This window comes from Brugia malayi (assembly GCF_000002995.4).
Source record: "Brugia malayi strain FR3 genome assembly, contig: Bm_v4_ChrX_scaffold_001, whole genome shotgun sequence".
In the NCBI taxonomy this organism is placed as follows: domain Eukaryota; kingdom Metazoa; phylum Nematoda; class Chromadorea; order Rhabditida; family Onchocercidae; genus Brugia; species Brugia malayi.
The window spans coordinates 8,886,270-8,912,172 of record NW_025062479.1 but is presented as its reverse complement, the minus strand read 5'-3'; the positions used below and the strand labels follow the sequence as shown (position 1 = coordinate 8,912,172).

The following is a 25,903-nucleotide window of genomic DNA, read 5'->3' as shown; positions in this document are numbered from 1 at the left end:
TCATTGTATTGAGTGTTCGGTCATCTTGCTGATGCGCTTTTGCAGTTTAATAAAGTATGTTCTTGGGCCTGCGTGATACTGGGCTATGTTGAACTGCTCGGTATGTCTGGTTCGGGCATTTTCTGGCGAGTATACGGATTGCTCCTTGAGAAGTCGCTGATGGATGATATGGATTTGGAAATGGTGGAGGAGTATTACTTGAAATCTGAAGGAAAATCGCTTATTTCTTCCAGAGTAGGTGTTCCATCACTTTCCATAATACCGCATTCTTGGAGCATTATCCATTACCATTAAAGTGGGTGGGCATTTGAAAGTTGAAGAATGTTCAGTTCCGTTTCATGGAAGAATGTTATACTTTCAGTCCGTTTCATGCTTTTCGATAATATCTGTCGTTATTGCTAGCGGATTCTGTGCTTCTTATCACGTGTTAGGCCTTTTGGTATGTCCTGCACTTTTCATTGGTTTGCTGGAAACTACCAAATGGTTTTGTTATTATGTCGTATCTTCCTACATTAATATATCAGCTGATTTCAATGCTGTTTTTCATCGTATCATTGCTACCATCCGGTCCCGAGAAGTAGCTTTTTTCGGGTATGATCCATTTCGTTTTGAGTGTAATAAATTTATGGGTCACAAACTCAAACTCTACTTTTGATTACGGCCTTTTTTTTTTTTCCTGATGCATGTACAGTGCGTACTGCACTATGAAGTGAGGCTTCGCTTCTCAAACTTTGTCATTTTTAAGCAAGTATCAGTTAGAAGATGGATCGATTTAATAAATCTAAATAATTATCATTTAATTATTTTGGATCGTGCGGTACAGATTGCGGAAAAAGTTTGATATGAATGCGACGTTGTGCTTACGTTCACTTCGACTTGAATTGTTGAAGGCGCTTCGTTGTGATGTTCAATGTCATGTGCATATGTCGAAAACTTTGCACAAGTATTAATTCTTACTGCTTCATTTTTGTAGGTGCTATGTTCTTTATTTTCGAATCAGTGTTCTATGAAATTGCAGTGAGTTGATCATATGATGGTGGTAATCAATTGTATGATTGAAAAGAGTTTGTGTAAACATCATTAAGAGTATGGGTCTCATTCTTAAGGGAGAAGGTGGGAACTAGTCGAAGTAATTAAGAAGTGATTTTTTTTAAGGTGTGGTGATTCGGAAAAGTTATTCTGTGAGATGTTTACATTCGAATTGTCACGGTTGGCTTTAGAAGGCGATATATACGAAGAATTTCTCCAGCTGTCTGCCTTAAAGGTAGCTTCATTTTCAATTTATTTATGCTATGTCACGTTGTTCAGTGCTTTACTTTTCTATTTTTCATTTTCATCTGCAACAACATGTGAATACTTTCTGCTGGGTTTTAATCTTTGTTAGATCCTGGTGCATTAATTGACAATAACCAATTTTACTACTTTTGTCTTGCCGGATAGCGGTTTGGAGATTCTTTTGCATTCCTTATTCATTAGTTTTACGTTTATATATGCAGGAATTGTGGCAACTATTATTTCTCGTACGGAGTGAATATCTTCGACTTTTTCTGTTGCATTTATCGCGTCCTTCGCACAGACTGATACGTATAGTTCTGAACCTATTTCACGAAACACTGCTTCTAAGAAACATAAAGACCAGGTGAGACTTAATGCAGCTAGCTTTCTGAGTAAATAAATTGTATGCAAATTGGCGGTTGACCTGTTGTGAAGTTGGATTTTTGTACGGAAGAATTTAGTTCCTTTTTCCCAATAATACCCAGCTTGTCTATATAGAATTTAATTTTCTATTCTATTTAATTGGTGAATAAAATTTTCACGCGCTGGCCCCAAATATAACTTGGTAAAGTTTGACTTAGGTTCATTTTAGACTCAAATTAACGTGAGATAAAGTGACTAATTAACAAGGCCCCATGAATTTTCTCATCTGTCCATATTTTGTTTAACTGTTGCAGGTGCTTCTTTTTGTAGCCTTAAAGATTTGCTTGCTGAATATCTCTCAGTTCAGCTCAGGTATGTTTTGAATAAATTTTAAAGCGACAATTTTTCTACAGGCTCGTATGTAGTCTTGAATTTATCAACTTTCGCAATTGCTGTGTAGCAGAGAACAATATACGCAAATTTTCGCCTTTTTTATCAACTACCGAGAAGATTCTAGCACATATCGGTTTTGCTTCAGAAATGTATGTTTCCTTTAATTTGTATATATTAGTTTTTGTTTACCTATATTATCTATATTAGTTTTTGCTTACATTGAATTATTTTCCATACTACTGTATCTTTTAAAAGCTATGTTAGACTATAAAGATAATTAGAATAACTTTCACTTGTAAAAAACAGTCTAAATGGTAAGTTCCCATGTTGCAGTTTAAGTAGCGATGAAATACCAGAAGAGAAAAAATTTCTGTTTGTTACTGAAACATTGAAAAAAGCGATTGAATTTTGTGCTGTCGAAGCACATATAGAACAAGAGGATACAAATCACTCAAATATGTCATCAAACTCTTCAATATCGGGAGGTACTGATGAGCCCCAATCTTCTGCGGATGAGATGCCTGTTGAAAAGGTTGCTTGTTTTTAATAAAAGCTTTTTTAAAATGTTCTTTACTAGCAAATGTCACTTTTCTAAAGGAATTTTTGTCATTGAATTGGTAGTCCTATTTTTACAGGTATATGAAGGATTTCCTCTTGTCTCAGAAGACAAACAAAAGGACATATTTCTCCCCTCATGGCAGGAAAGCGTAACTTTTTGAATAATTGAAGTGTACTTTTCGAGGAAATAATGTATAGAATGCCGTTATTGCGGTTTTGATTACCGCTTGATGAAGAATGAAATTTTTTATTTTACTATCCAGAGGATATATAGCATACAGCAAAAAATTCAGAATTAGAAGCATTGATTCTTCATAATTTAATTAAAAGTCCTAAGTGCAGTGATTCACTGAAAAAATCTTCATTCTATGTTGTAGGATTCAAATGAAGCAGTAGCAAGATCTGTGGTTATAGAGCTAAAATCACGTCTTGTTGAGCGAATTAAAGAATTGGACACAGCTAAAACAGCGGAAATTGATCATGCTCAAGGAATGGCGACAGCTGAAGATGGGTTTCGAGAAATAACAGCAACTGATGGGAGCTATGATGCTGAGCGAAACGAGTTTAATTTTTTTAGTTCAGTTTCGAAAAGTATTGGTAGACTTCAATCGCCTGTAAAGTTAGATTTAAAACAAGCCATATCTTTTATAAAATCAGCGCCAAGTGTTGATTTTATAGATGATGCTGGAAATGAATCATAACGTAGAACAGAAAGTGCTTTTTGGCACAACGTTTTTGTAAGCTTGGTATTATTGAAATACTCTCCTTCGTCTGACTTTTTCTTTCATTGTTTGTAGTTTGGTGTTTTCATACAATCTGTTCACTTTGCTCATACATTTCTTCATGAAGTTGCGGAAGCTTCTAATGTTTGGAAAGCAGTAGAATTTATTAAATTAGTTCCACGTGCATTTTACAATGATCATTCAGAAATGTAGGAAGAATGGTTTTAAAACGGTTCAGGAGGAACTGATAAAAATATTTGTACAAATGGCCAGTGCTATTTTAAAATATAGCGGATCAAATCTCGACTTGAAGACTCAGTCAGAGTCGTTGATAGTTGTGTTAAAAGAAATGCAAATATAAGCATGCAGTGTAGAAGTACTCAGCAATGTTTTTGTACAATCTGTGAAGTGAGCAGTTCGATGAAAAACGTACTTGTATTTCAACTGTATTATCTAATAATCAGATCAAGTTCATGCCTGCGTTTAAAATAAATATTCGATTCCACATAATACCTGTCACTAGTGCACGTGTATGAAGACGGATGATCTGTTTGCAGCGGGTATTTGGCATTTGCTCAATGGTCCAACGGTTCCGTATCGTATATAACGTAATCTTAAAACACTTTCAAAATTGTCCTTTTAGAGAATCAAAATATTCACAGATGAATTAACATTTGACCATAATTTACATATTATCGAGTGTAAATATTGGAAGTCGTTTCCTCTTCCAAATTAGTTATGATTTGCATGTTTCTGCACAAGTAAAATTCGTTGCGTCAACTAGAAGGGCAATAAGCATCAAGATGTAAACTGTTGTAAATAAAGTAAGTGAATGATGTGAGCTGGCCAAACAAACAGGTTGGCCTATTTATCTTTAATCATTCATTTTTCTGTCACAAGTTGTGCTTGTTTCTATTAAGTTACCAAATAATACAGTAATACCTCATCATGATTCATTGTTTGGAGTATCTTCTGTACGATAGCATGAGCAGTCTTCTTGGTATTTGCGTATACAGCAAGAATATGGCCCTCCCGGAAGACACCGTAACCATTCATTGCGGATGTTTCTTCGTTTTCGGCAATCAATATCTAAGCAAACAGATATTTTGTACAAATCACTTGTTAAAATTTTTGTTCAAATCCATTTTGTGCATGTTCCTCACACATAATCCCACGATCTTCTATTCCTTATTATTACAATAAATAAGATGATTATATATTTGCGTAATTCGTGTGAAGGAAAACACAATAATAGTAAAGAACATACATTTGCGTTTTTAATGAGATATTCCAGAAATCTGCTACGATCCGCACTGCTCACTGTCTTATCAAATTTGACGAGTTTTAGCATTTGTGAGCTATTAAATTCGGAAATTTTGATATCTAAAATGTATTGAAATGAAATCCATATATGTTTCTGTTCCATTTTCAAGCTATTTTTCATTTATCATGTAAAATATCTTCAGTCTATCGAGTAGTGAAAGTTAATATTTGAGAAATTCATTTTGTTCACTTGTACATCGCTGTGGTATACTGGAACGAGTTCTTGAGTATGAAAAAGATATAAAAAGAAGGGAATAAAAACATATAGACTAATGAGGAGGGGAACAATCTTCTTCCCTTCTATGTTATCAAGTGATTACTTTTATTTTGTTAACTTTTCCTCATTACTACTTCATCAACGAACAACAATGATACTTTGTTTTTTACCGCATTAAGTTGTACAGAAACGTTTTTCTTTACCATTTGTTTAATACGATTTAAAAGGGTCAACCTTATAAAATTTTAAGCATTCAGAAAGTGAGTGAAACTTTTCATTTCTATTGAATCAATAATATCTGTCAAATATAACCTTTTAACATTTTTAGAAAATGCAAAAGAATCATTTTTATTCTGAAAAATTGGTGAAAGCACCGCTATTTCACTATCCATTAGTGAGTGGTAGTAAGCTAAATTTCAATCAGTCATTAATCGACAAATAATTTATGCTCATTTCATTTGGGAAATAAATAGAAATTCAAAATTATAATTTTCCACTATCACTTTAAAAAAATTATAGATGAAAAAGGAACTTCATTTGAACTACCAATCTTTTATTTAATTCGTCAAGATGACACTTCTTCGCAAGAAAACTCGGGAATTTCCTGGATTATAATCCTCTTTGAATGCAAAGACATTATGTAATAGGAAATAATATACATACACAATATCGATATGCTAATTCTCAACACTGGCAGCAATATGAGGACGAGTATCCTAGCTTTACAGTTTTTACTCCAATTGCTTTTTCTTATGATCTTTATGGATTTCATTATTCTTATGAAAGTATGTGTATGTGGAAAATTCTTACTTTCCACTGTCTCGAGAGTTTTTTCAAATTCAATTTTATTGACAGTGAGCTCACAGAATTGCATGTTATCTCTGACAACGAAACCAGCCTTATCCCTCCAAACATTCATATCATCGTTATCAGTCAGATCAACGGTAATATTTTTTCTCAAATCTAGATTCAATCGTCCCAGCGTCCTGGAATATCAGCTGAGCAAATTGAGTTAAGTGGGAAATTTGAGTAATTCAAAGAAACTTGGGCATTAGTTTTTTCTCTTTCAAATTCATTTTTAATTTGAAGCGATAATCAACTAAAGCATCAATCTTGCAAAATATGTGGCTATGTTGAATGAATCAAAAAAAAAAAAAAAAAACCAAATTGAAGATATAAATCTAAACAAACATTGGGTATTAATAACTATTTATTAAGGAAGAGTGTTAAAACATTCACGTGTACAATTTTGAAAAAATGAAAAAATTTGGAGCTATTTTTGTGCATTTGCTTAGTACTTCATCTTAGCCGCTTTACTTTCCACCGTTTTTAATTTATGTATCTATGAATCGTTTTATGGATCTTTCTCATTATGAAAGCTAATAAATCCTACAAATTAAACTGGAAACCTTTCAGCAGCTTGATCAATTAGATGCTGTAATGGTAAACGTCCACTAGGATTATGATGCACCTGTATAAATACTGGCTGTAGACTTACATCCTCAGCTACATCCTTAAAGAAAACAATTATTTCAATCGAAATTTTAACTAAAAAATAAAATAAAATAACAATAAAAATATAATTCTGCTATCGCTGTCTAGTTTTTTCTTCCTTCAAATTTAAAAAATAAAGATATGTTCAATTACAAGTACAAATTTCTGTCGTATACTAGAGATAAGAATTTAAGTTAGAATAGAAGAAAAAATTAAAGCCGGACATCACAACCCATAAAAATCCAAACCTGAATGTTGACAATTTGGAAACATTGTGGATCATCAGTTGGTTTGATGCTAATGTATTTATCACCAATGGACTGATCGATTTGAACTGCCGTACAATAGGCTTTATTTGTAGTATAACTCATCATTGATACAAGGCCACCTATGGCTCCTGTTAAGAAATCATTCTCTCATCTGAATTCGAAGGTTTTTCAAATTTTTCATTACCAGACAAACAGAAATTTAAATAAAAAATTAGAAAGTGATACACTGTAATTTACTAAATTTTATTGCAGAACTAAATTTCCAATTATTTTTAATTTCGTCATCTTCCCAAATCATTGCAGAGTAATGAATGAAGAAAATCGTAATGTGTGGTATGGATTATATGAATTTTAAACTTCAGTATTTTAAAAGGAAATGCCAAATTAACCATTAATATTTCGGATAACTACAAATTTTGATTCTGGAATATTGGTCATTTCATTCAACACTTCGGCATCATTTGATATTGTTCGGCTCAAAAATGAATTCCAACCCATGGCTATTATCACACTGAAAATTTAGCTTTTCTCAATAATTCCAGTTTGTCAATAACTCCAGCGTTAATTATTTCAGTGATATTTCACCGAATATCTTACCCATCCTTTTAAGAATCTTTTTCTGTCTAATTTTCAAGGAAAAAAGTGAAAAAAAAAACTTTTCAATGTGTGAAAAATATTCTACAACAAGAAAAAAAAATGGATGCGGCGAACCACAACACTGATTTAATGGTGGTAAGCATATTTATGAAATTGTTAAAAGAAAATCACTGATTTTGATATAAAGGATTTTTTGGTTGATTAAAATTAAAATTGTGAGAAAAATGATTCAGTTTAGAATACCATTGTTCAAAGGCAACGCGAAATGTGTGCAAATGACGAATGATTAAATAGTTAGTAGAAATCTCTTTCACTCATTTAGAACAAAAAGTAATTTAATTACCAAACACAGTTTTAATCTAAATAAATGGCAACCTATCAGTTTATTTGATGTAATGTGCTAATTTTAGAAGTGTGCATTACAATTGCTGTGAAGTACCAAGAAAGTAACATAACTTATACGCGGAAATGTCAGGAGAGAGCGGTGTGGAAAGTTAATGGTCCTTTGTGACTTCATGGGTGGAAATTTTGAATAAATCAAAAGTGACGATAATAGCAGCAGAAGATGATGGCAAGAAAAGTGAGAAAGATATACCGCGGGGTGGTATAGTCGCATATTGGTATGTGGGGTAGGCGGGGTGGGTACCTGATATTAAAACAAGTTGTGAATTGTTAAAGTAGTGATTCGAAGTCGATTGGGTTGTTTTGTAATTTCGCATTACCATCACTGCAAATGTCATCGCTGCTGTCATTGCTCAGTGCAATTTGTTTGCTGGGGCTGTATACGGTTGGTATTTGTTTGCGACGACAGAACAATCGTCGAAATTGTCACCTGAGCTGGTAACGATGACAACTGAACAAAATCTTCGAAAATGGCGGTTGCTGCCGAACATAACTAACTATTCAACCGCACACATCGTATATAAACCAGAGAAGACACTCACACATACATGCACATATATGCACATACACACACATACGCACACATGCATATATATATAGGGAGAGAGAAAGAGAAAGATGGATGTTAGTTGTCATGTAAGATTACTTTAATTTCAAGCAGTTTCTGGAAAGCTAGGCAAAGATGAGATAGACTAAAATGATCCGGATGTCACAGAACGCTATTCCATCACTCTCAATATCATCATTCGTCATTATTACCATGAATAGAAAGAACCGGTTATCAGTCCGTTTTGCTCACATCATCCCACTGTCATAATAAAGGCGAGTTGTCAAATGTTTGCTATGCTACTTGTTCCTTAATAGATAATGACTGTATCAAAAAAATTCCAATCTTTGGGTTTCTAATTAATTATAAAGGATAAAATAATATTTAAAGCAAAAAAAAATATGTCAATCTTTCGAATTAAAATCTCAGAAGAATATCAGATGTTTATCATTTTTCCTATTAAATCAAAAAATTAATTTAACAATATTACTAATTAATTTTGATTACTGAATGAATAGTCAAGGAAGAGAAAAGATATCATCAAAAAAACTTTTTTTTGTGTATTGTTTGGGTAACAAATTCAAAAAGACAATGGTTCCTTTACAAAGACAATAGTTCGATCGGACCAGTTGATGAAATATCGGCGGATAAGGAAAGTATTATTGAATATATTCAATTTTGCTTTAATTAGTAAAGTCTACTTCTTCAGACTGCTAATGCTCCTAACAATCGAGAAAAAAGAAGTCTGTTTTAAATCTTCTCTTTTATTTCAAAATCGACCCAGTTTCAATTTACAAGAATTTTCATTACATTATCATGTTCCAAGAAACCATTTATATTCAGTTTCAGTCATTTTTATCAAAAATCAGTTACACTAATGTTTACAATGATACCAGTATCAAAATTACTGTTCGATCTACAAATAAATAACTATGCTATCTAGTATGGATAAGACTATTTCCATCTCGCTTAACCCGAGATTCGAATAGTATTTGAAACTGATGGGTTGCTATATTCAGTGAATTCTCCAATTTAGTATTCATAGGAATACTTCGAAATTTCTTGAAAAGTTCAAAATCGGCGTCATATGGTACGACATGGTGTAAAAATAGTTCCATTGGAATTATTCTAGCAGGGTGAAAATATATTTCTTATGTGACATTTCTTTATGTAGTCATCACTGCTTGCTATTGGTCGTCTATTAAACTGTATCTAGTTTATCGGTCATCAATGTTATTATCACAAGTATTACAATTTAAAAGTATTTTAACAATGAGCAATTGAATCCCTTAACTCGAAATTCAAATATTAGTGTTAAAAATACATTCATATTCCTTCGTGGCAAAACCTTCATAAATGCAAGGGTTCAAAAAATACTTCACATTCACAGTGGTATTACCTGATAAGCAGCCACTCAGTGTAAAAGTAGTTTAAGTTGAAAAGTCAAAAAATGTACCTGTCTCTCGGTTTTATTAGGTCGGTCTTCTTACGAATAAGTGTCGGTCAACGGCCTTTAAAATGCCACTCTCTTGTTCTCCCAATAAAATGACATTACACTTCGAACTGCTGTAATATTGGGAATCTAAAGTTGAACCCATTAAAGCAATCTACACTATCACCCGAATCTGGACAAAATACCCAGTGTTCGCACTTTTGTTTTTGTAAATAAGGACAAATTACTCCCTCGGAAATAACCGGAGACTAGACGGAATTCCTATATACTATAATTTTCTGCTAGGGGTCAAACAACCTCATACTACTGTTTGCGTAATGTTCGCACTACAGTCAAAACTGAGTTTAATGGAAAAAAGTAAACACTGGGTCAAGAATGTTCATCTCCGATATGCTATAGTTTCTCGTGACTCGATTTAACAAGAATCAAACTATCTTAACAAAGAATTGTTAACATATTGCACAGCGTTAAGGTAGGTAAATGCAGAACAAATATTAAACAGCAGCCGAAAAGCTGAATTATCCCTATTTTTGGTTATTCTTGAAAATGGATACAAGATAAACAAGGTCAACATAAACTTTATTATGACAGTGTTAAAGCAAATATAATACGACCAGTGAATTACTAGAATCACAAAAATATTACAATAAGGAGCTCATAGAGTACGAAGATCCGTCAATCAGCGCTAAAGAAATAAAAGAGAAAGCGCAAAAAATCTTTGTTCCCATAGAAGTCCTGGAAAATATAATCCAACAGGAATGTGGACAATTCCATGAAAATATGATACTAAGTTACCATCACTAGTGCTTTTAAAAATTGTGAAGCAATAAAACCCGCAAGCATCAATATTTTTGCTTACATCATCAAGTTTCCAAAATCTGAAATTAAAGAAAAAAAAAAAAAAAAAAGAAAGAGATAAAGTGATTACAGAGGCTGAGATCCATAACAAAACAGTTGAAAAAGTTAACCAATTTTGATTTCGAAAGAAAGCAAACTGAGGGAAAGGTTTCTAATTTCCAGAGGAGCAGTAGATTTTTTGAGTAACCTGCTAAAAATTACAGAAATTTCCAAACAATCATTTTGTGTTTTTCTGCGATAAAGTCACAAAATCGTCTATAACACAACTAATATATGTTACCTGATGCATTAACTGGTGATGCAGTAGCTCGCTGTACTGCTTCAACTGCCTTACGCAAAGAACGTATTTGTACATAATCTGTTACAGCTGGAAGAAGCGATGCTTCGTTTGTATGAACAGGACATACTTCAATACACTTCTCATACAAACGCAAAGCCTCATCAAGCTGCTGTCTGAAAGAGAATCGGTGGATCAAACGCATGTTATTAAAATGACTGCACGCTATGAGTTCCTTTCAAAGAGCATATGTCTTATATGCAGCTCTTTGCAAAACAAGTTCTATTAAATGGTCAAAATTCATATGAACTTTGAGATTTACTATATATAAGCCATACAACCTTTGAAATGCTATTTTTGCTAAAATGGCCAAAGCATCCGGATTGGCCTTTTCTCTTTCTAAACATATCTTCATTTTCGACTCCAACATGGCCATCTGATTCGGCGAACCTTCCATCTCTTCTGCTTCTACCATTCTGAAAGGAAGTACATTAGAAGTAAAGAAAACAAAAAACAAAAAACTTCCTTTTAAATGAGGAAAAGAACCATGCAGTATTTCAACCGAAGAATGTTCATAAAACTTACGCAAGATAAAACACTGGTGCAGCATAGTCAGGAATACCCTCAGCAGCTTTTTTAAATGAGGCTTTTGCTAATCCTTTATTTTGAGCTGCATAATACAGCTGAAATTACTGCTTATAAGTCGTTATAAATTCCAACGAAATTTATAATGCATTAAAATGATCAGTTAATACCAAGTAGGCAATATAAATTCTCTACTAAATTACGGATACGTATCTTTGCAACAATCATAACATGATAACATGATAGTGAAATACAAAAAGGGAAAAAGCAAAGACATACTCGCCCAGTGATAAGGTAAAGCACTGGATCAGCATTTTGGTTCATTTGCAGGAGTTGATCAACCTTTGTCATACAAGCCACAGCACCTCCAACATCACCCATTGAAGCTTTCAAAGCCATGTTGCAGTTTGCCCTCATATGACTCAAATAAAACTATCATGAATTAATTATATAGCACATAATTATATAACAAACGACTTCTAAATATGAACTGTTAAATCATCTGAACTTCAAAAAAAAAGTGAAAAATCAAAAGAAACAAAATAATTAACGACCAATTCACGGTAAGTCACAACAATACAACATAAAATACAATGCAAAAAATATACTTGACCAAATGATGTGCTGGATCAATTGTGCTGAGGCGATCTAAATAATCAATTGCTTCCTGCAACTGCCCATTTTCAGATAATAATAAAGCGGCACCCAAATAAACATCAACATTCGTGTGATCAATTTCGACAGCGCGGTTCAATTCACTGCAATAAAGAAATTAACTTTAATCACATGGATTTTTAATTTGACATTCCTCATTGGCTATTTTTATGATTCGTTTCTACTTAGGGCATTCCTATACTTAGAAATATATGCACAAATTGGCGCAATGAAAAGACGAAGTTCTACCAAAGAAAAACTAATTCAACTATTTCCTTTATCTAATCGTCCTTTGGAATCCTAAGAACCTTTTAAAAAATGGAATAAAGCTCACAAACCAGACACACTTTTCATCAGGTGATTGAATCTAAACGCACCTCTCAACATCGCCGCAATGTTCAAGAATTTTCCAAGCTGCAAGCAAAATATGATACATTGATCGGAAACGTTTATTGGTTATATCACATTGAGAGTCTCCATTCAATGTATTCCATATACCGTCAAAAGCAGTTAAGCGTTCCTTTAGTGACTGCAATTACGGGAAAAAAATATATAGCAAACCTTCAAGCTAATGTTACGAAGAATTAAAATAAATTTGGTTAATAAGCGAGAGATGGTCAGTGAATGGACAAAATTAAATAATTTGATGACCAATATCATGATTTCTAAAGAAATAACCAGCATCGACTAATTATTTCAATTATCATATAGTCACTATTTTTTTCATGAAACAAAAAGTCGAAGATCTATTTCTATCATCGCTGCCTCAAATTATCTCTATTCTTATCGTTAAAATAGTTATCTGGTGGTAGTTCTAGCACTTCTTTACTGCGAGAAAGTACTGCAAATTACAACTGCATTTACCAAATGTTTTTTTTTTTTTTTTTTAAACTTGATGCATTTTGCTGACAGCTATAGATGAGAAGATGGAATATCAGAACAAGGTAAAAATTACCGCAGACTGTACTGAACTGTTAGGTGAGAAAAAAAATTCACAACACTCTCCTGACATTTTAATCTGATGAGGTATTTCATGGAGAACAGAAACGATCTTGATTCATAAACATTAAATAAGAATTTAAATGACACTAACCACTAGGTTTTCTTTCATTAAAGCAAAACGCGCCTGCAATATATAATCCCGAAGAATAAAAGTAAGATTTAAGTGATTTGGATCTGATTGCTGTACACGTAAATCATTCTCAAGAAGAGGTATAACTTCCTCGTAATGTCTTTGTCGTATCGCTTCCAGTGCCTGGTGATACGGACTGTAAGGAAAGAAATATGTGCAAACATTATAACATTTTACATTAATCTACTCAAGCCAGGTAGATTTACATGGTTCAAACCCTTAACCAGTCCAATTTGATATAATTAAAAAATATTGTGTTATCAAAAAGAGTGGTACATAATAAAAAAGAAATTGCGGCTGCCTTCATCATATGCTTTATATAAAGTAATGACTGCCTGATACCGAACAATGATACAGAAATATAATATTTGGCACAAAATCCATATCGCCAAATCGAACATTAAATAACTCCAAAATACCTAGTGGAACGAGATTCTTCCTTCAAATCATGTAATATTGGATCATTGACATACGAACTACGCCACAGCAGCACTAACTCGTCTCTTACTGGTATGGATTCACGAGTATTTTTCTGGAAATTTTTAAAGACAAACCATAAATGTAAAAAAGTGTAAATATAAAGTGCGCTGGATAAAGTTAAAATGCCACCGTTATTAAAAGATGAATTCCTAAATTAACGACTTCATATTCTTCCACATTAACTTTAATAAACAGTATTTCATAGTATGCTTACTATACACGCCATCATTTCTTGTCATAAATTAAAGGATGCTTTTATTTGCAAAAAAATTAAAGAGCAGAATTTATAACGGTGAGATAAGGCCTTACTACATGTTCAACCAAATTAGCAGCAGCAAGTGCAACTGCACTATCAACATCCATCTTAAGTGAATCTGTTGCTTCTGGAGCCATAACGAATGCATAGGTAAGATCTGTAAAAGCAGAATCTACTGTTATTTTGAAACAAAGTAATTGGAAAACAGAGAAAAAAAAAAGAAAATAAACGAAGTGAAATAGGAGTAAAGAAAAAAGCAAGATATTCTAGAATCATAGAATACAAAGTCTTCTGTTGAAAAAAGGAACTAAAAGTCTTTATTTTTCGGATAGTAAAATGCACTAGTAGAAACGAACTAAAAATCTATAAATAGCAAAAAAAAACCATCTAGTGCTTCGTCCGGTCTATTGACTGATAGATAAGCTCTTGCTCGTCGCACTACGGCCTTAAGATAAAGTGGTGCTAACTCCACTGCCTTCGTGCAATCCATAATTGACCGTTCCGGATCTCCCTAGATTTCCATAAAATTTTCTATGAAAGTAGAATTTAACCAAAGACAATAACTACCACAACACTTTGCACTATAATAAGACGGCATGCAGAACTGTAATACAACTCATTCTTCCACCATCAAAATTAATGAAAGTCAGAAACATAATCGTACCAGTCTGTCATAAGCAGCAGCCCGATTTTGGTAACATACAGCAAGATGATTTTTTTGCTCTGTTGGACAAAGTCTGATAGCTTCCGTAAACGTTTCAGCAGCCTTCCTATATGAACACTGCTTGAAATATTCATTACCCTTATCCTTCATCCCTTTTGAACTTTGCATACCTGAAACATGACTTACGTTCTACATCTTTTTGTCTTTTTGTATTCTTAAGTTTGGAATTACATTCATAGAGAAAAAATTAATACTGTCCGAGATACCTGGAAAAAGAATTGAACATGAAGCAACAGAAACAGTTGGCCCCACGCCGCCTTCTGAACCGTTAGTTGTCTGCTAAATAAATAATAATCTCTTTTGAATGTTATAATATATAATAATAATAAATTTAAAACTGAAACCATACAAAGAAAGAGTAAAGTTGTTTATTTGTTTAAACTTTACTTCCTTTTCTAGCACTATTTTGTTCTTTTTCATTATAACAACTGATGAAAATACATGGAGAACATTTAAACATGCGAGCAGCAATTAAGTAAACTCATCTCTTCAATAAATCCTCATCAAAACACTGCCACAGAGATTAAATCCGGAAATAATAATAAAGGGAAGTAACAACAAACAACGCAATTATACCACTTATCTGCTTTTTTTTTATTTTTCTATCACAAAGAGAATCTAAGAACTTGAGATAATTACAAAACTTGCATCTTTAGCTTGCTTCCGAACATACCACCAAATAGCGGCACCGCCTGCAATACACGCTCCACCAACAACAATCCATTTACCCCACTGTATACTATTTGAACCCTTTACCGCCATTGTACTGCAATAGATACCTGTAATAAACTGGTACGGAAACAACGCAACGGAACATATGTTCAACAAATAAACAAACAAAGACAGCCAGAAACACATACGAATATGGCTAATAACATAAGCAACACTCGTCAAAAGCCATGTTGAAAGCATGCTTCACAAAACTCCAACATGAAAACGAAACGATGGCACTATCTAAGACAAACAGACTGTTATCACTGTAACTATTCCTTTATCTCGGACAGCTGGTCATCTATTATGGTTCAGTTTTCTTACCTCACACTTACACACTTATTAATTCTGGTATTTCCTCAATTTCACACAGTACTAAACTTCAGCTTCTCAGCAGCTATCATCCTGTTAACACAGTGTCTTTCTCTTTCTTTTTCAATTTCTATAATTGCTGTAAGTATACATTCGCAATAAAATTTCTCAATTACTTCACAATGTAAAACCGAATGTGAGATATCACAAGCAATAAACGGGATCGTGTAAAGTGTTAAATATGAAGTGTCACGTGAGAGTGTAAAGTGTCGACGCATTGTCTCCAGACAATAACTACGCCCATACCTAAATTAAACAATTGCCGCATTTCTCTGCGTGACCAAAAATGGTTCTGAGGGAATGACCTGATGACATTTAGAGTTAGCTGTTGGGAGGAGGGATGAGAGAATGGATGTATATAGTTGTTTTATGGTAGAAGTGATTGAGAGTGGGATGGGGAAAGGGAGAGAGAGTACTGTAATTGAAGAGAGAACAGATATCAGTGAAGTGGTCTTATCGAACAGTTGATAGGACTCATAAATACTTATTTGCATGTGAGAGGGAAGCGTTCGGCTTGTTTTTGCTAGGAAGATATGGGAGGTAATATGCCTATTACTATGACGTTATTTTCTGGATTGTACATTTCTAGTTTGCACTAAGCATAAAAATGGCTAGAAAACACGATTAATCAAGAATCAGATCAAATCTGTTGTGCTTCTCGAATTTTAGTTTGTGATATATTTGAAATTTTATGTTATGAGATACCCTGCGTGATATATCCAAAATGAATCTTCATACTTCATATGTTTGCAAATTATATGTTACTTTTGTTATTGTTTTACAATGTTTTAATGGATGATCGAATATACCATAAAAATGTTGGCAAAGTGGATATAGTAACGCTGTCTGAAACACGTAATAGCATCCCTTCTTATTTCACCGCTTTTTGAAACACAGAAAAGAAGTCATATGCCATCTGCTTCTACTGAATTTTCATCACTGCCTGCTAGGTGAATTACTGACAATAAATTGGTCTTGTCATTTATAAAGAAATATTCATTGGACCTCACGACTTATAAATTAAAATGCTTATGATATGAAGTTCATGTTTTATTCTCTCCTCTATTTTCGACTCTCTTATCGCCTTTTAACAATGCAGTTCATTGTACATAATGCTCTTATAATAAACCTCGTTTAACAACTGTAACAATACAAACACAGGTCGACATATCAAATGCAACAGAATATTCAAAACGCAGTTGATAATTTGCGCAAAGAATCTCGCTTTGAGTGGAATGTAATTAGGACCATTACTAAAAAAAGTACCATTACGACTTACTGCAATATAACTGCATAATTTTTATTATAGTGGTTTTTTTTTTTATTTATTTTTTATTTATTATAGCGCATTACTAAAAGGCGATATTCACCACCCAAAACCTGTTCTTTAAGGAGACTAAATTACCATTATTCTTTAGGAAAAGAGATAGCAATAGCGAATACGTTATTTTATCCAAAGGTAAAAACTACTGTAAAAAAACATAGATATCACAGAAAGTAGAATTATATTAATCTCAAGCAATTCTGAATATATCAACCTATATACACATTTCGTTCGTTAACAGCAAATGTTCTTGCAAATATTAATTTGCATAATGTTACGAATCACTACCACCATCACAAATTCCTAGTAAGCTAGTTCTAATTTAAAAATTTTCATAGTTCCATTTTTGTAGTTTTATTAACATCGACAAGTCCGAAATCCCTCAAAAGCATATCGACGCAGTTATGATTACCGATTGCACTCATTCCGACAGTACTTGCTAACCATTCCACTGCGTTCACGAAACAGATATTTTTGGCGATACGGAATATTTCTTGCATTCTGGATAAGCCAGAAATGAAGCCTAGAAATTACAGAAAAGAAAGACTTGTGCAAGACTGAGATTAGATTTTATATGTTAAAAGTAATCTAAATTAAATGGGGCAAACATCGAATTATCTTACCCTTTTAACAATTTTGATTTCACTAAAGTAAAGCGACAACTCTGAGTCAGTTAGATTTTTACTTGAAAATAATTTCCATATTTTATTTGAACCCGTTTTTGGAGAGGACTCATTTCCTTCATAATCATCAACAGGTGGAATCTGTCCTGAAACAACAAAAATCTTGAGTATATTAGAAATAAGAGAAATGCTTGTGAATAAACAAATGAAATTCCCTATTGAGTTATATGACAAACTGTTGCTACATACAATCACCGCAGTCAACATATCATTCATTCTCAGACAGTAACCAGTGTTTTGCACGTAGAGTCTCCTGCAAAAATAAATTTCTAACTTCTGCTTTTTGAATGTAGTTTCTCACACCTTGTTTGCAGCGACATGTATACAGAAGGGTCACAGAAACAAAAGTAAATTTAAAAAGGGATCGTAAAGTAAAGAAAAAGAATGAATTTTAAGCGACATCATTTTAGCCAACGATTTCGACATGTTGAATACAAGAATTATGTAGAAATATAACAACGAAATGGAAATAATCCAAAAAAAGAACCTTCAAAAACGTTGCTATAATTTGTTTCAATTTACCACGCTGACCCTCCCAGTTTACATCAAATAACAAATTTTAAGCTAAGCAATCACAGTTAAGAACTGTTTTAAAACGATAACTCTAGATGAGATGGGTAAAAAAAGAGTGCTTCGCGATGAAATAAAAGCATGATAACCTTCTATTTGAATTTGCTACTGTAATGGTACAGCAAAAATTATATAATTGTAATTAGCACAAATTTCCTGGCTATCATTTCCATATAACACAAACTGATCGTTCCGTTTGGAAATAGCTGTCACTTCTGCATTGAAATAATAAGATTAGACTTTAGTACCCTTCCTTCTTCTTTGACCATTAACTGTGACAAGTCAATATTTCTGGAATCTCAAATAAGGAAATAAAGCGATTGTACTTAGAAATACTTACCTAATCAATTTAACTTTCGAAAAGTCCATCAGTTTCTCGACAATGAGTTTGTTTGAACCATTAACCGAGTAAAGCCCAGATACAGATCCAGTTAGTCCTACAAAGCCCACAAAAACTCTAATCTTCTATAAGTGATGACTAGTGTATAGAAATTTGATTATTGTTCCACATTACCTGCTAATAGTATAATAATGGAGACTGAGAAAGACAGCTATCCATCTGTGAAGGCATTTTATTATAAAATTAGAATCACTAGAAATTTGAAAATTGAACTTTAACAGATTGTCCATAATTACAGTTAAGTGCTGCGTTGGTGAATTCCAAAATAAATGGATCATGACATCCATTCTCAGCAAGATACTCCTCCACTGTCTTATCAATTTTGCGAGGTGGCTCGACAATGCCATTACTATTGCATCCACAGTATATTGTTTAGTCGCCCTAAAACATATTTTCATATATCTACCCTGGCTAAGACATCAAAATATCCATCAACGGTCCGATAATCAAATGAAATAAATTGGGCCGTAAAATGTTTGGCAATAATGAATCAACACTGATACGGATAAAAACAGCTAGTGATGTTTACAAAAAAAAAAAAAAAACGAATAAATCACTGAATTTTGAGACACTGTTTTTAGACAAGAAATTTACTTCAGTAGAGAATAAATATTGTCAAAATCCGACAGGAGGCTGCTGATTTCACGATACTTTTCAATTGATCAAAAGCATATCTTTTTAGCAGTCGATAAAATCTGACCATACACCATGAACTTTCCAGAAAGACAAATTCCTGACCATTCCACATGCTCACAACAGCCTTTTTTTTTCATTCTTATATAATCCAAAAGTAAAATTAAACTGAGATAACACCGACACTATGTTGATAGATATTTTAAAATCACACAATCGAGTTTTTTTTTTAAAAAGTTGGACAAATCTGCACAGTGTTGTAAAATAAAACAGGTCTCTTCCAACACTGCAAAACAAAAAGGAAAGTATTGGTGTCACACTAAAAAATTTTAGAACAATAAGTTATAATAGCAAAAACTATTGCTTTGCATTTAGTAGAGTTTAGAGTTTAAAAGTACTTGCCAAAATTTTCCATCCAATTTTTGAAATAAAGATTAGCAGGATGCAAAACACTGCCACCGGCCTCAAATATACGTTTCTGATCGCTATACGGCATCTGAATAGTTGTTAGTCGCCCTAAAACATATTCTCATATATCATGAAATTATTAAACTAAAGAGCAATTCAAACATCACAACCTGCACACTTTTTTTACAATAATCTGAGGAAATACATCAAACTTGATTGAGCAATCAAATAAAGCATGATAGCAACGCATGGAACGTTTGCAAAAAAATTCATAACTCAGAACAACTATATAACAGAATCGAATATCAATTAGAAGTATTGCCAACGCCCCGTGTTTTGGAAAGCATTTGCATATGATTAATTTATTGAACAAAGAATGCAACAAAAAAAGAATACCTCCGATGGTGCCCTGATTAAATAAGTGAATCTCAATGTTAATATCCAATGGTGCAAGTGTTCGCAAAAAATATGCAGAAGATGCACCGCAATACTCCACCAATAATCGCTGAAAAAGAAGAAAAAGATTCAGAGAATTTCAACAAGTTGAAAACTATTTATTCATATATATGAAAATTTTTTAAAAGATAATGGGAAATGCTACAACTAAACATTCACAAACAACGGAAAATTGCATTTCAAATCCACTCTTTATAAATATTTAAATGATTGCTAAAGCGTATATCATGAAGCAAAATTTAGTTTTTAAGTAGAAATAGCTGAAAATGAAAAAATATCCCAATGTTTTACCATTGCGTCATTTAATTCTTTTTTTTTAAGCGATATAATTTCAAAAACTTGCGAATTTTTAAGACCTGAGGAAAACAGAGAAAAGACAATAAGCGCTGGTAATAAGCAAGTAAGCCAAAAATGCATATCAATTTATTCCACTGATACTTTAGAACGTCAGATAATACATGATTCTTAAAAAAAATTAAAAACATTTTTACTTCGTGGTTCCAAAGATACAGATGTTCAACAGGTTTGTTCTGCCATATTTTAATAGCAAACCAAAATGCATAATACTCGACGTAGATTTTTAAAAAATTAAATCCATTTTAAAATAAAGCTTATCTCAGACCTGAACCATCATGACTTTTGGTCATTTAAGTGAAGTATTTAGTTAGAGTTCATAGCCAATCATACACAAATTTCTATTAGCAGCCTCAAAATGATTCTTGTGAATATTTTGTTTGATTCTTTTTTTACTTGAACTATTACTGGTCGACTTCTTGGCTTATATCTCAACCTTTCCCCGCTTCTTTTTGTATTTACTTATTCACCAATTTTACAATCCTACATGTTGGGAATAATTTTTTTTATTCAATTCAGTTATTGCATATCAGTTTCTAATAATAATCACCAGTATTTCAAAAAGTCTTCCACTGATAAATTCAATTGAGTTCTGAATATTTTTTAACCTAACCTAATTAACCTAATTAATTTCTTTTTCATTACTGGACAAAAGTTAGTTACAATTCAGATGGTATTAAATTAATACGGAACGAATGTATTTTGGCAGCTTTTGATGAAACGAGAATATTTTGCCACATACCTAGCTACTCCAATTAACAAGTTAGCAAAGAATTTAGCATTACACTCTTTTTAAGATGAATCCCAAAAGCCGAAACACATAACTCCTAAAAACACCTCACCCCAAACTCCTCCATCCGTCCAACTTTTTACTTCCGCATAACCATTTAGTATATCACAAAACTATGACTGTCACACTTTGAAATATTTGGGAAGCATTTACAGCATAACTGAACAAACTGACTAAGTGTAATGTCAAAGGAAAGGAAGTACGAAAAATTGACAACTTAGATGTGACGGACATTTCACCCAGCAATCAGTCTCTTCTCCTATTTCTCTCGTGGATTATTTGAAGCAATGAAGGAATCTTTCTGTGACAAATCTTCTCCAAGCGCAATACTTTCACCAATTAAACCGATCTTTTGAATGGATAATCAAACGAAGTGTATAAGAGAATCAGTTTATTAACTTCTAAAAAGCATTTTTTTTTTACAATAAATTATATTAAGTAATAGATAATTAAACCTACCAAATTTTCATTTCGCAATTGAAATGTTTATTTTACTAAGAGTCTCAATTTATTCGACCTTCTCTTTCCTCACTTTAATTAACCTAAAAAAAGAAAAAAGAAAAGAGAAAATCAAATTCAATAAAAAAGTCATTTCAAGCTAAATCTGCTTTTTTTTCTAAGTTCATAGATCATGCAGGTAAAGTGGAATAAGAAGTCTTCAAACACCACAGTGAAAGAAATGAAAGTAATGACTGGCAATGTTAATGATATTATTATTTATGAGCGTGTGTGTGTATGTGTGTATGTATGTATATATATATGAGATACGTATACATATGTTATATCAGTAAAGAATATTGATGGATAGATAAAGAGCCAAGAAAAATTCGATTATATTTATTACTGGTAGCAACCACACACAATTAAGAGTGAAAAAGACATGTTAACCAACAACGAGTGTTTTTTTTTTTTTTTTTGCTTTTTATCCTAAATGATATTTGCTAAACGAAATAGCAGACAGAATGGTGGAGTGTTGCTAGATGCCTGTTCCACTAAAATTATCAACATCACACATTGAATGAGAAGAAATGCATAGAAAACTGAAAAGCAGGAAATTGTTGAATTCAACATTGAAAATAATGTATCTGTGTTATGAGAGTTAATCACTTGATTTACTTCATATTCATTATGCTAATTCAAAAAGCGAATTAATTTACTATAATAATTTTTAAACTAAACATTAAATGTTGACGTATTATTTGGCTTCTCTATACATATCTTTATTATGTATTATTTATCGTTTCCAAAAATGCACATGTTCATTATTCACAAAGAATGCAAAAAGAATAATTTGATTGATTCAAAGTTTTTCCATTGTCTAAGTTATAAATCTAACCTGAACTGTCATCACTCCCCAAAATAAAAAGTAACTCTGATTTACACTACTTCTTGTAAAATGTTTCTCGTTGTTCTTGTTTTAAAATTTAAAATGTTCAAGCAGAAGTTAAAACCTTTGGAATTTCAAATTTAAAACCACTGTTTTATTTGCTCCCTTCAAACAAAAGTTTAAAAAAAATGTGTGCTTGATGACCAGTATTTTTTTTTTTAGAGATAACTATTATGGGTTTTCATTTCTTCGATAATAACAATTTTACAAGAAATTGTTTCCTGTTGTTCGTGAATGTGACATTATTAAGCCTAATGAGATGTGAGCATTTTAACATTTATTTGATTAAATAATATTTAATATAGTTAATTGAGAGTTAAATCTGCCAATATATTCATTTTATTGTACTTCTTCAGTTAAAAAGTGCTACCTCAAACTTATCTTTCTTTACATTGAAAATTTTATCAAATAATTCCAGAATTTTTTTTTTTTTTCAACCACATAAAATTGATGTAAATTACTTTATTCATTTTTATGATACTTTAATGCATATTTCTACCAAATATCAACTGAAAAGATCCATACTTTAGCAAATAAATTCCTCATAAATCTGTTTTAAAAGAAATCTCAAAAAAGAAAAGAAAAAAAAAAAGGAATTGATTTATTTGTGTGTATGTATGTGTACGTGAAGGCATGAAATGATGAACTGAGCTAAAAATATTTCTAACTCTACAGCAGGCGAACTCAACGTGATGTAGTATACCTTCCGATGTCATGTTATTGTTGAAGAAATAATATATCATCACTCTTATATCCAAACGACAACAACGATACTATATCCTTTCAGTCCTTAGCTTACTGGCTTATTGCCAATTCAACTTTCAGGACATAAAAACTCTTAATTTCAGAATTTGTTCGTTTTCTTGTTCTTTAATTCCATTACTACCAAAAAGACTAAATTATCTTTAAATATTTGTTATTAAATTTATAAAATTCATCATTGATTAAAATTTCACTTTCTTTTACTATTATTTTTGAATCCAAAATCATCTTGAGCTCTGCAAAATATGAATGTTTTTTCCTAGATTTTCTGAATTTCGCTTATTTGTTCAATTCATCTAGTGGTTATTAATAGCCATTACATGGGTATCTTTTCCAAAAATGAAAAATGAACTGTCTCATTGGTGAAGCGTGTCGTTGTGAATTCAGAATCGATGATAAAGGATGTTAACAAAATTAGATTGTGAAGCTTCCACCATTTTTGTAAGATTCCTACAAGTGATTCGGTTTTCCTTTGTTCTTTTACTATTGTTATAAGGGATGCTAATGATTCAAAAGTTTCGGTGTTTAAAGAAATTCAAATAATAATTCATTGCTAATCTTTGCAAAGAAGGCAAGAAATGAAAAGCAGAAATAAATCTAACTTACTATTTCATATCTTACAAACTATTCTAGTATAGTTTAGTTAAGTTTTTTTCTGTTCGCTGAGAATGATTTTTGGGCGGGTATTTACAAACTGTGTCCTTTTTCTGAACATAATTAATAAAAATAGAGAAATCAGCTGATTTTAAATCAATGAATTTCAAGGATTGAAACAATAGCAACGGTGATGAAAGAGGAAGCAAGACGTGATGGGAGGGAAATTTAGTAGGAGGATAAAAATTTTTTGTGGATTTGAAATAGGCACAATAGCCATCATTTCTAATGAAATAGTTTGTGCATCGCTTGACTTGCCTGCTACCCAGTAAACTACTGCCAACAGAAACTTTATGTTGTTTTTGAAATGATTTAGAAAGAACTTCATCCAGAGCGAAGCAAATACATCAGTGACGCGTACTCAGCGTTTATCAGTGTTTGGGTTTTCCCTTCACACTTCATTTCCAGCTCTTCATTTTAAAACTTCTTGACTACTAGAAAATCAAATAAGTTTTCTTTTTATCATTTTCATTGCTTCCATAATTAAATGCCATAATTTTTATATAAGCACTATGAAGAATTAGAAATTTTCTACCATATTTCTCAAAAGTGACCTGCAAATTCTATATAATTCTATTCTACATTGTTTTTTTTAATGGTTTCAACGTTTTCAGTAAACCAAAGATGACAACCATGAAAGTAGGCAAAACTTTTAGGAAAACAAATCAATTTCAGGTTTCTTAATTTCTGCAAATCAAACTATTTGAGTACAACGACTATGAAGTTTCTCGGACGAAGGCCTTAATGACACTTACCTTTAAACTAATAACAAACTCTATTTTCGACTTTGTTATTTTCTTCACATAGTATAGGAGTTGCAGAAACTTGCTTTTCGCCATCATTTTATTTGTTCGAAAGTCCTAGCAGTTGAAAAATGAATAAAGCGAAATGTTAAAGGACATAAAAGAATTGAAGAAATGGCTGAAAACTATTTTGAAAGTATCAACAACGATATAATAGAATATAAGAAGTTTCCAGCTTTAAGTCATCATAATTATGTTATTTTTGCGATTAAAAACAGTTCATGCAAAATTCGTAAATGTAAAGTCAAAAAGATTATCAATTATTTGGAAATTTTTCCTTGCTTCATATTCATATTTGTTTCATGCATTCCTTCGCAGAAAGAAAACTCTTCAAATGCGAACTCTAACAAACTGTTATGGGAAGAAGTAATGAAATGTTCGCTTTTGTTCTTTTTTGAATATAAATGTAATAACTACTACCTGACCTAAAAATAGCTTCTGCTCATCTCATATGTAAAATACGTAGAACGAAAAACTGTTTCAATAAATTGCCATATTATATTATCATACTATTGCATTTTTAAGATTTTGATCTCAAAAATTACTTCTGAATCTTTTGCTGTAAATATGTATAGAATGTATTATCATTCATTCATTTAGCGAAATTACAAAAATTTATTGTTTATTATGAATATAGATAATACCAGCCTTGCAACACTCATTCCTTCTAATATACATAGCAATAACTTTGCTATGTATATTATTAGCATGAACATCCTCACTAGCCGATTGCTTGAAATCACGCTTCAAACAGTATTGATGTTTTTATCCAGAGCACCTTCTCATTAAAATTGAAATGAATTTATTACTCGTTTCGGATAGCGGCATTTTTTATGATCGAAAAATATTGTTATTAATTGCTTTAAATTTTGCAGTTCAAAATTTGGAGATTGAGTTATCTTTCAAAGGAAAGATTGCAAGAAAGAAAAAAGAACAACAAAAGTAGATAGGCCTTTTTGCTTATCTTTAACATTTAAATCTCTTCATGTATCAAATTTAACATGAGAAGTATAAAAT

At 32.1% G+C, this 25,903-nt stretch overlaps 4 protein-coding genes across 5 annotated transcripts; 1 reads left to right on the top strand and 3 right to left on the bottom strand.

Annotated features, from left to right (window-relative positions):
- Window positions 1–102: 102 nt before the first annotated feature.
- Bm14761 (Uncharacterized protein) lies at window positions 103–3,290 on the top strand (the record flags this gene model as incomplete). 2 transcript variants are annotated; one of them, XM_043074166.1, is made up of 9 exons in its annotated part: window positions 103–234; window positions 362–591; window positions 824–943; window positions 1,156–1,264; window positions 1,497–1,639; window positions 2,052–2,180; window positions 2,365–2,563; window positions 2,667–2,738; window positions 2,967–3,290. In XM_043074166.1, 9 exons carry the CDS (start codon window positions 103–105, stop codon window positions 3,288–3,290), a joined length of 1,458 nt encoding a protein of 485 aa, XP_042930100.1. The 2 variants fall into 2 exon arrangements, with proteins under 2 accessions (XP_042930100.1, XP_042930101.1); XM_043074167.1 differs by lacking the exons at window positions 103–234; window positions 362–591; window positions 824–943 and having other exon boundaries at window positions 1,187–1,264.
- Window positions 3,291–3,771: 481 nt separating this feature from the next.
- On the bottom strand, window positions 3,772–7,112 carry Bm1868 (Uncharacterized protein; the record flags this gene model as incomplete). The annotated part of the gene is made up of 7 exons (XM_001898782.2): window positions 3,772–3,924; window positions 4,254–4,400; window positions 4,579–4,694; window positions 5,662–5,837; window positions 6,261–6,364; window positions 6,594–6,742; window positions 7,004–7,112. The coding sequence occupies 7 exons, from the start codon at window positions 7,110–7,112 to the stop codon at window positions 3,772–3,774; spliced, it is 954 nt and encodes a 317-aa protein (XP_001898817.1).
- A 3,356-nt stretch (window positions 7,113–10,468) lies between these two features.
- Bm9184 (Uncharacterized protein) lies at window positions 10,469–15,341 on the bottom strand (the record flags this gene model as incomplete). The annotated part of the gene is made up of 14 exons (XM_043074165.1): window positions 10,469–10,491; window positions 10,752–10,924; window positions 11,090–11,224; window positions 11,334–11,431; window positions 11,613–11,754; window positions 11,942–12,091; window positions 12,365–12,516; window positions 13,081–13,255; window positions 13,539–13,651; window positions 13,909–14,012; window positions 14,240–14,366; window positions 14,520–14,689; window positions 14,786–14,858; window positions 15,228–15,341. The coding sequence occupies 14 exons, from the start codon at window positions 15,339–15,341 to the stop codon at window positions 10,469–10,471; spliced, it is 1,749 nt and encodes a 582-aa protein (XP_042930099.1).
- Window positions 15,342–17,318: 1,977 nt separating this feature from the next.
- Window positions 17,319–20,314, bottom strand: Bm13251 (Uncharacterized protein; the record flags this gene model as incomplete). Its single annotated transcript, XM_043074164.1, has 8 exons — window positions 17,319–17,509; window positions 17,672–17,755; window positions 17,846–17,922; window positions 18,580–18,676; window positions 18,941–19,020; window positions 19,671–19,788; window positions 20,077–20,185; window positions 20,300–20,314. 8 exons carry the CDS (start codon window positions 20,312–20,314, stop codon window positions 17,319–17,321), a joined length of 771 nt encoding a protein of 256 aa, XP_042930098.1.
- Window positions 20,315–25,903: the final 5,589 nt, after the last annotated feature.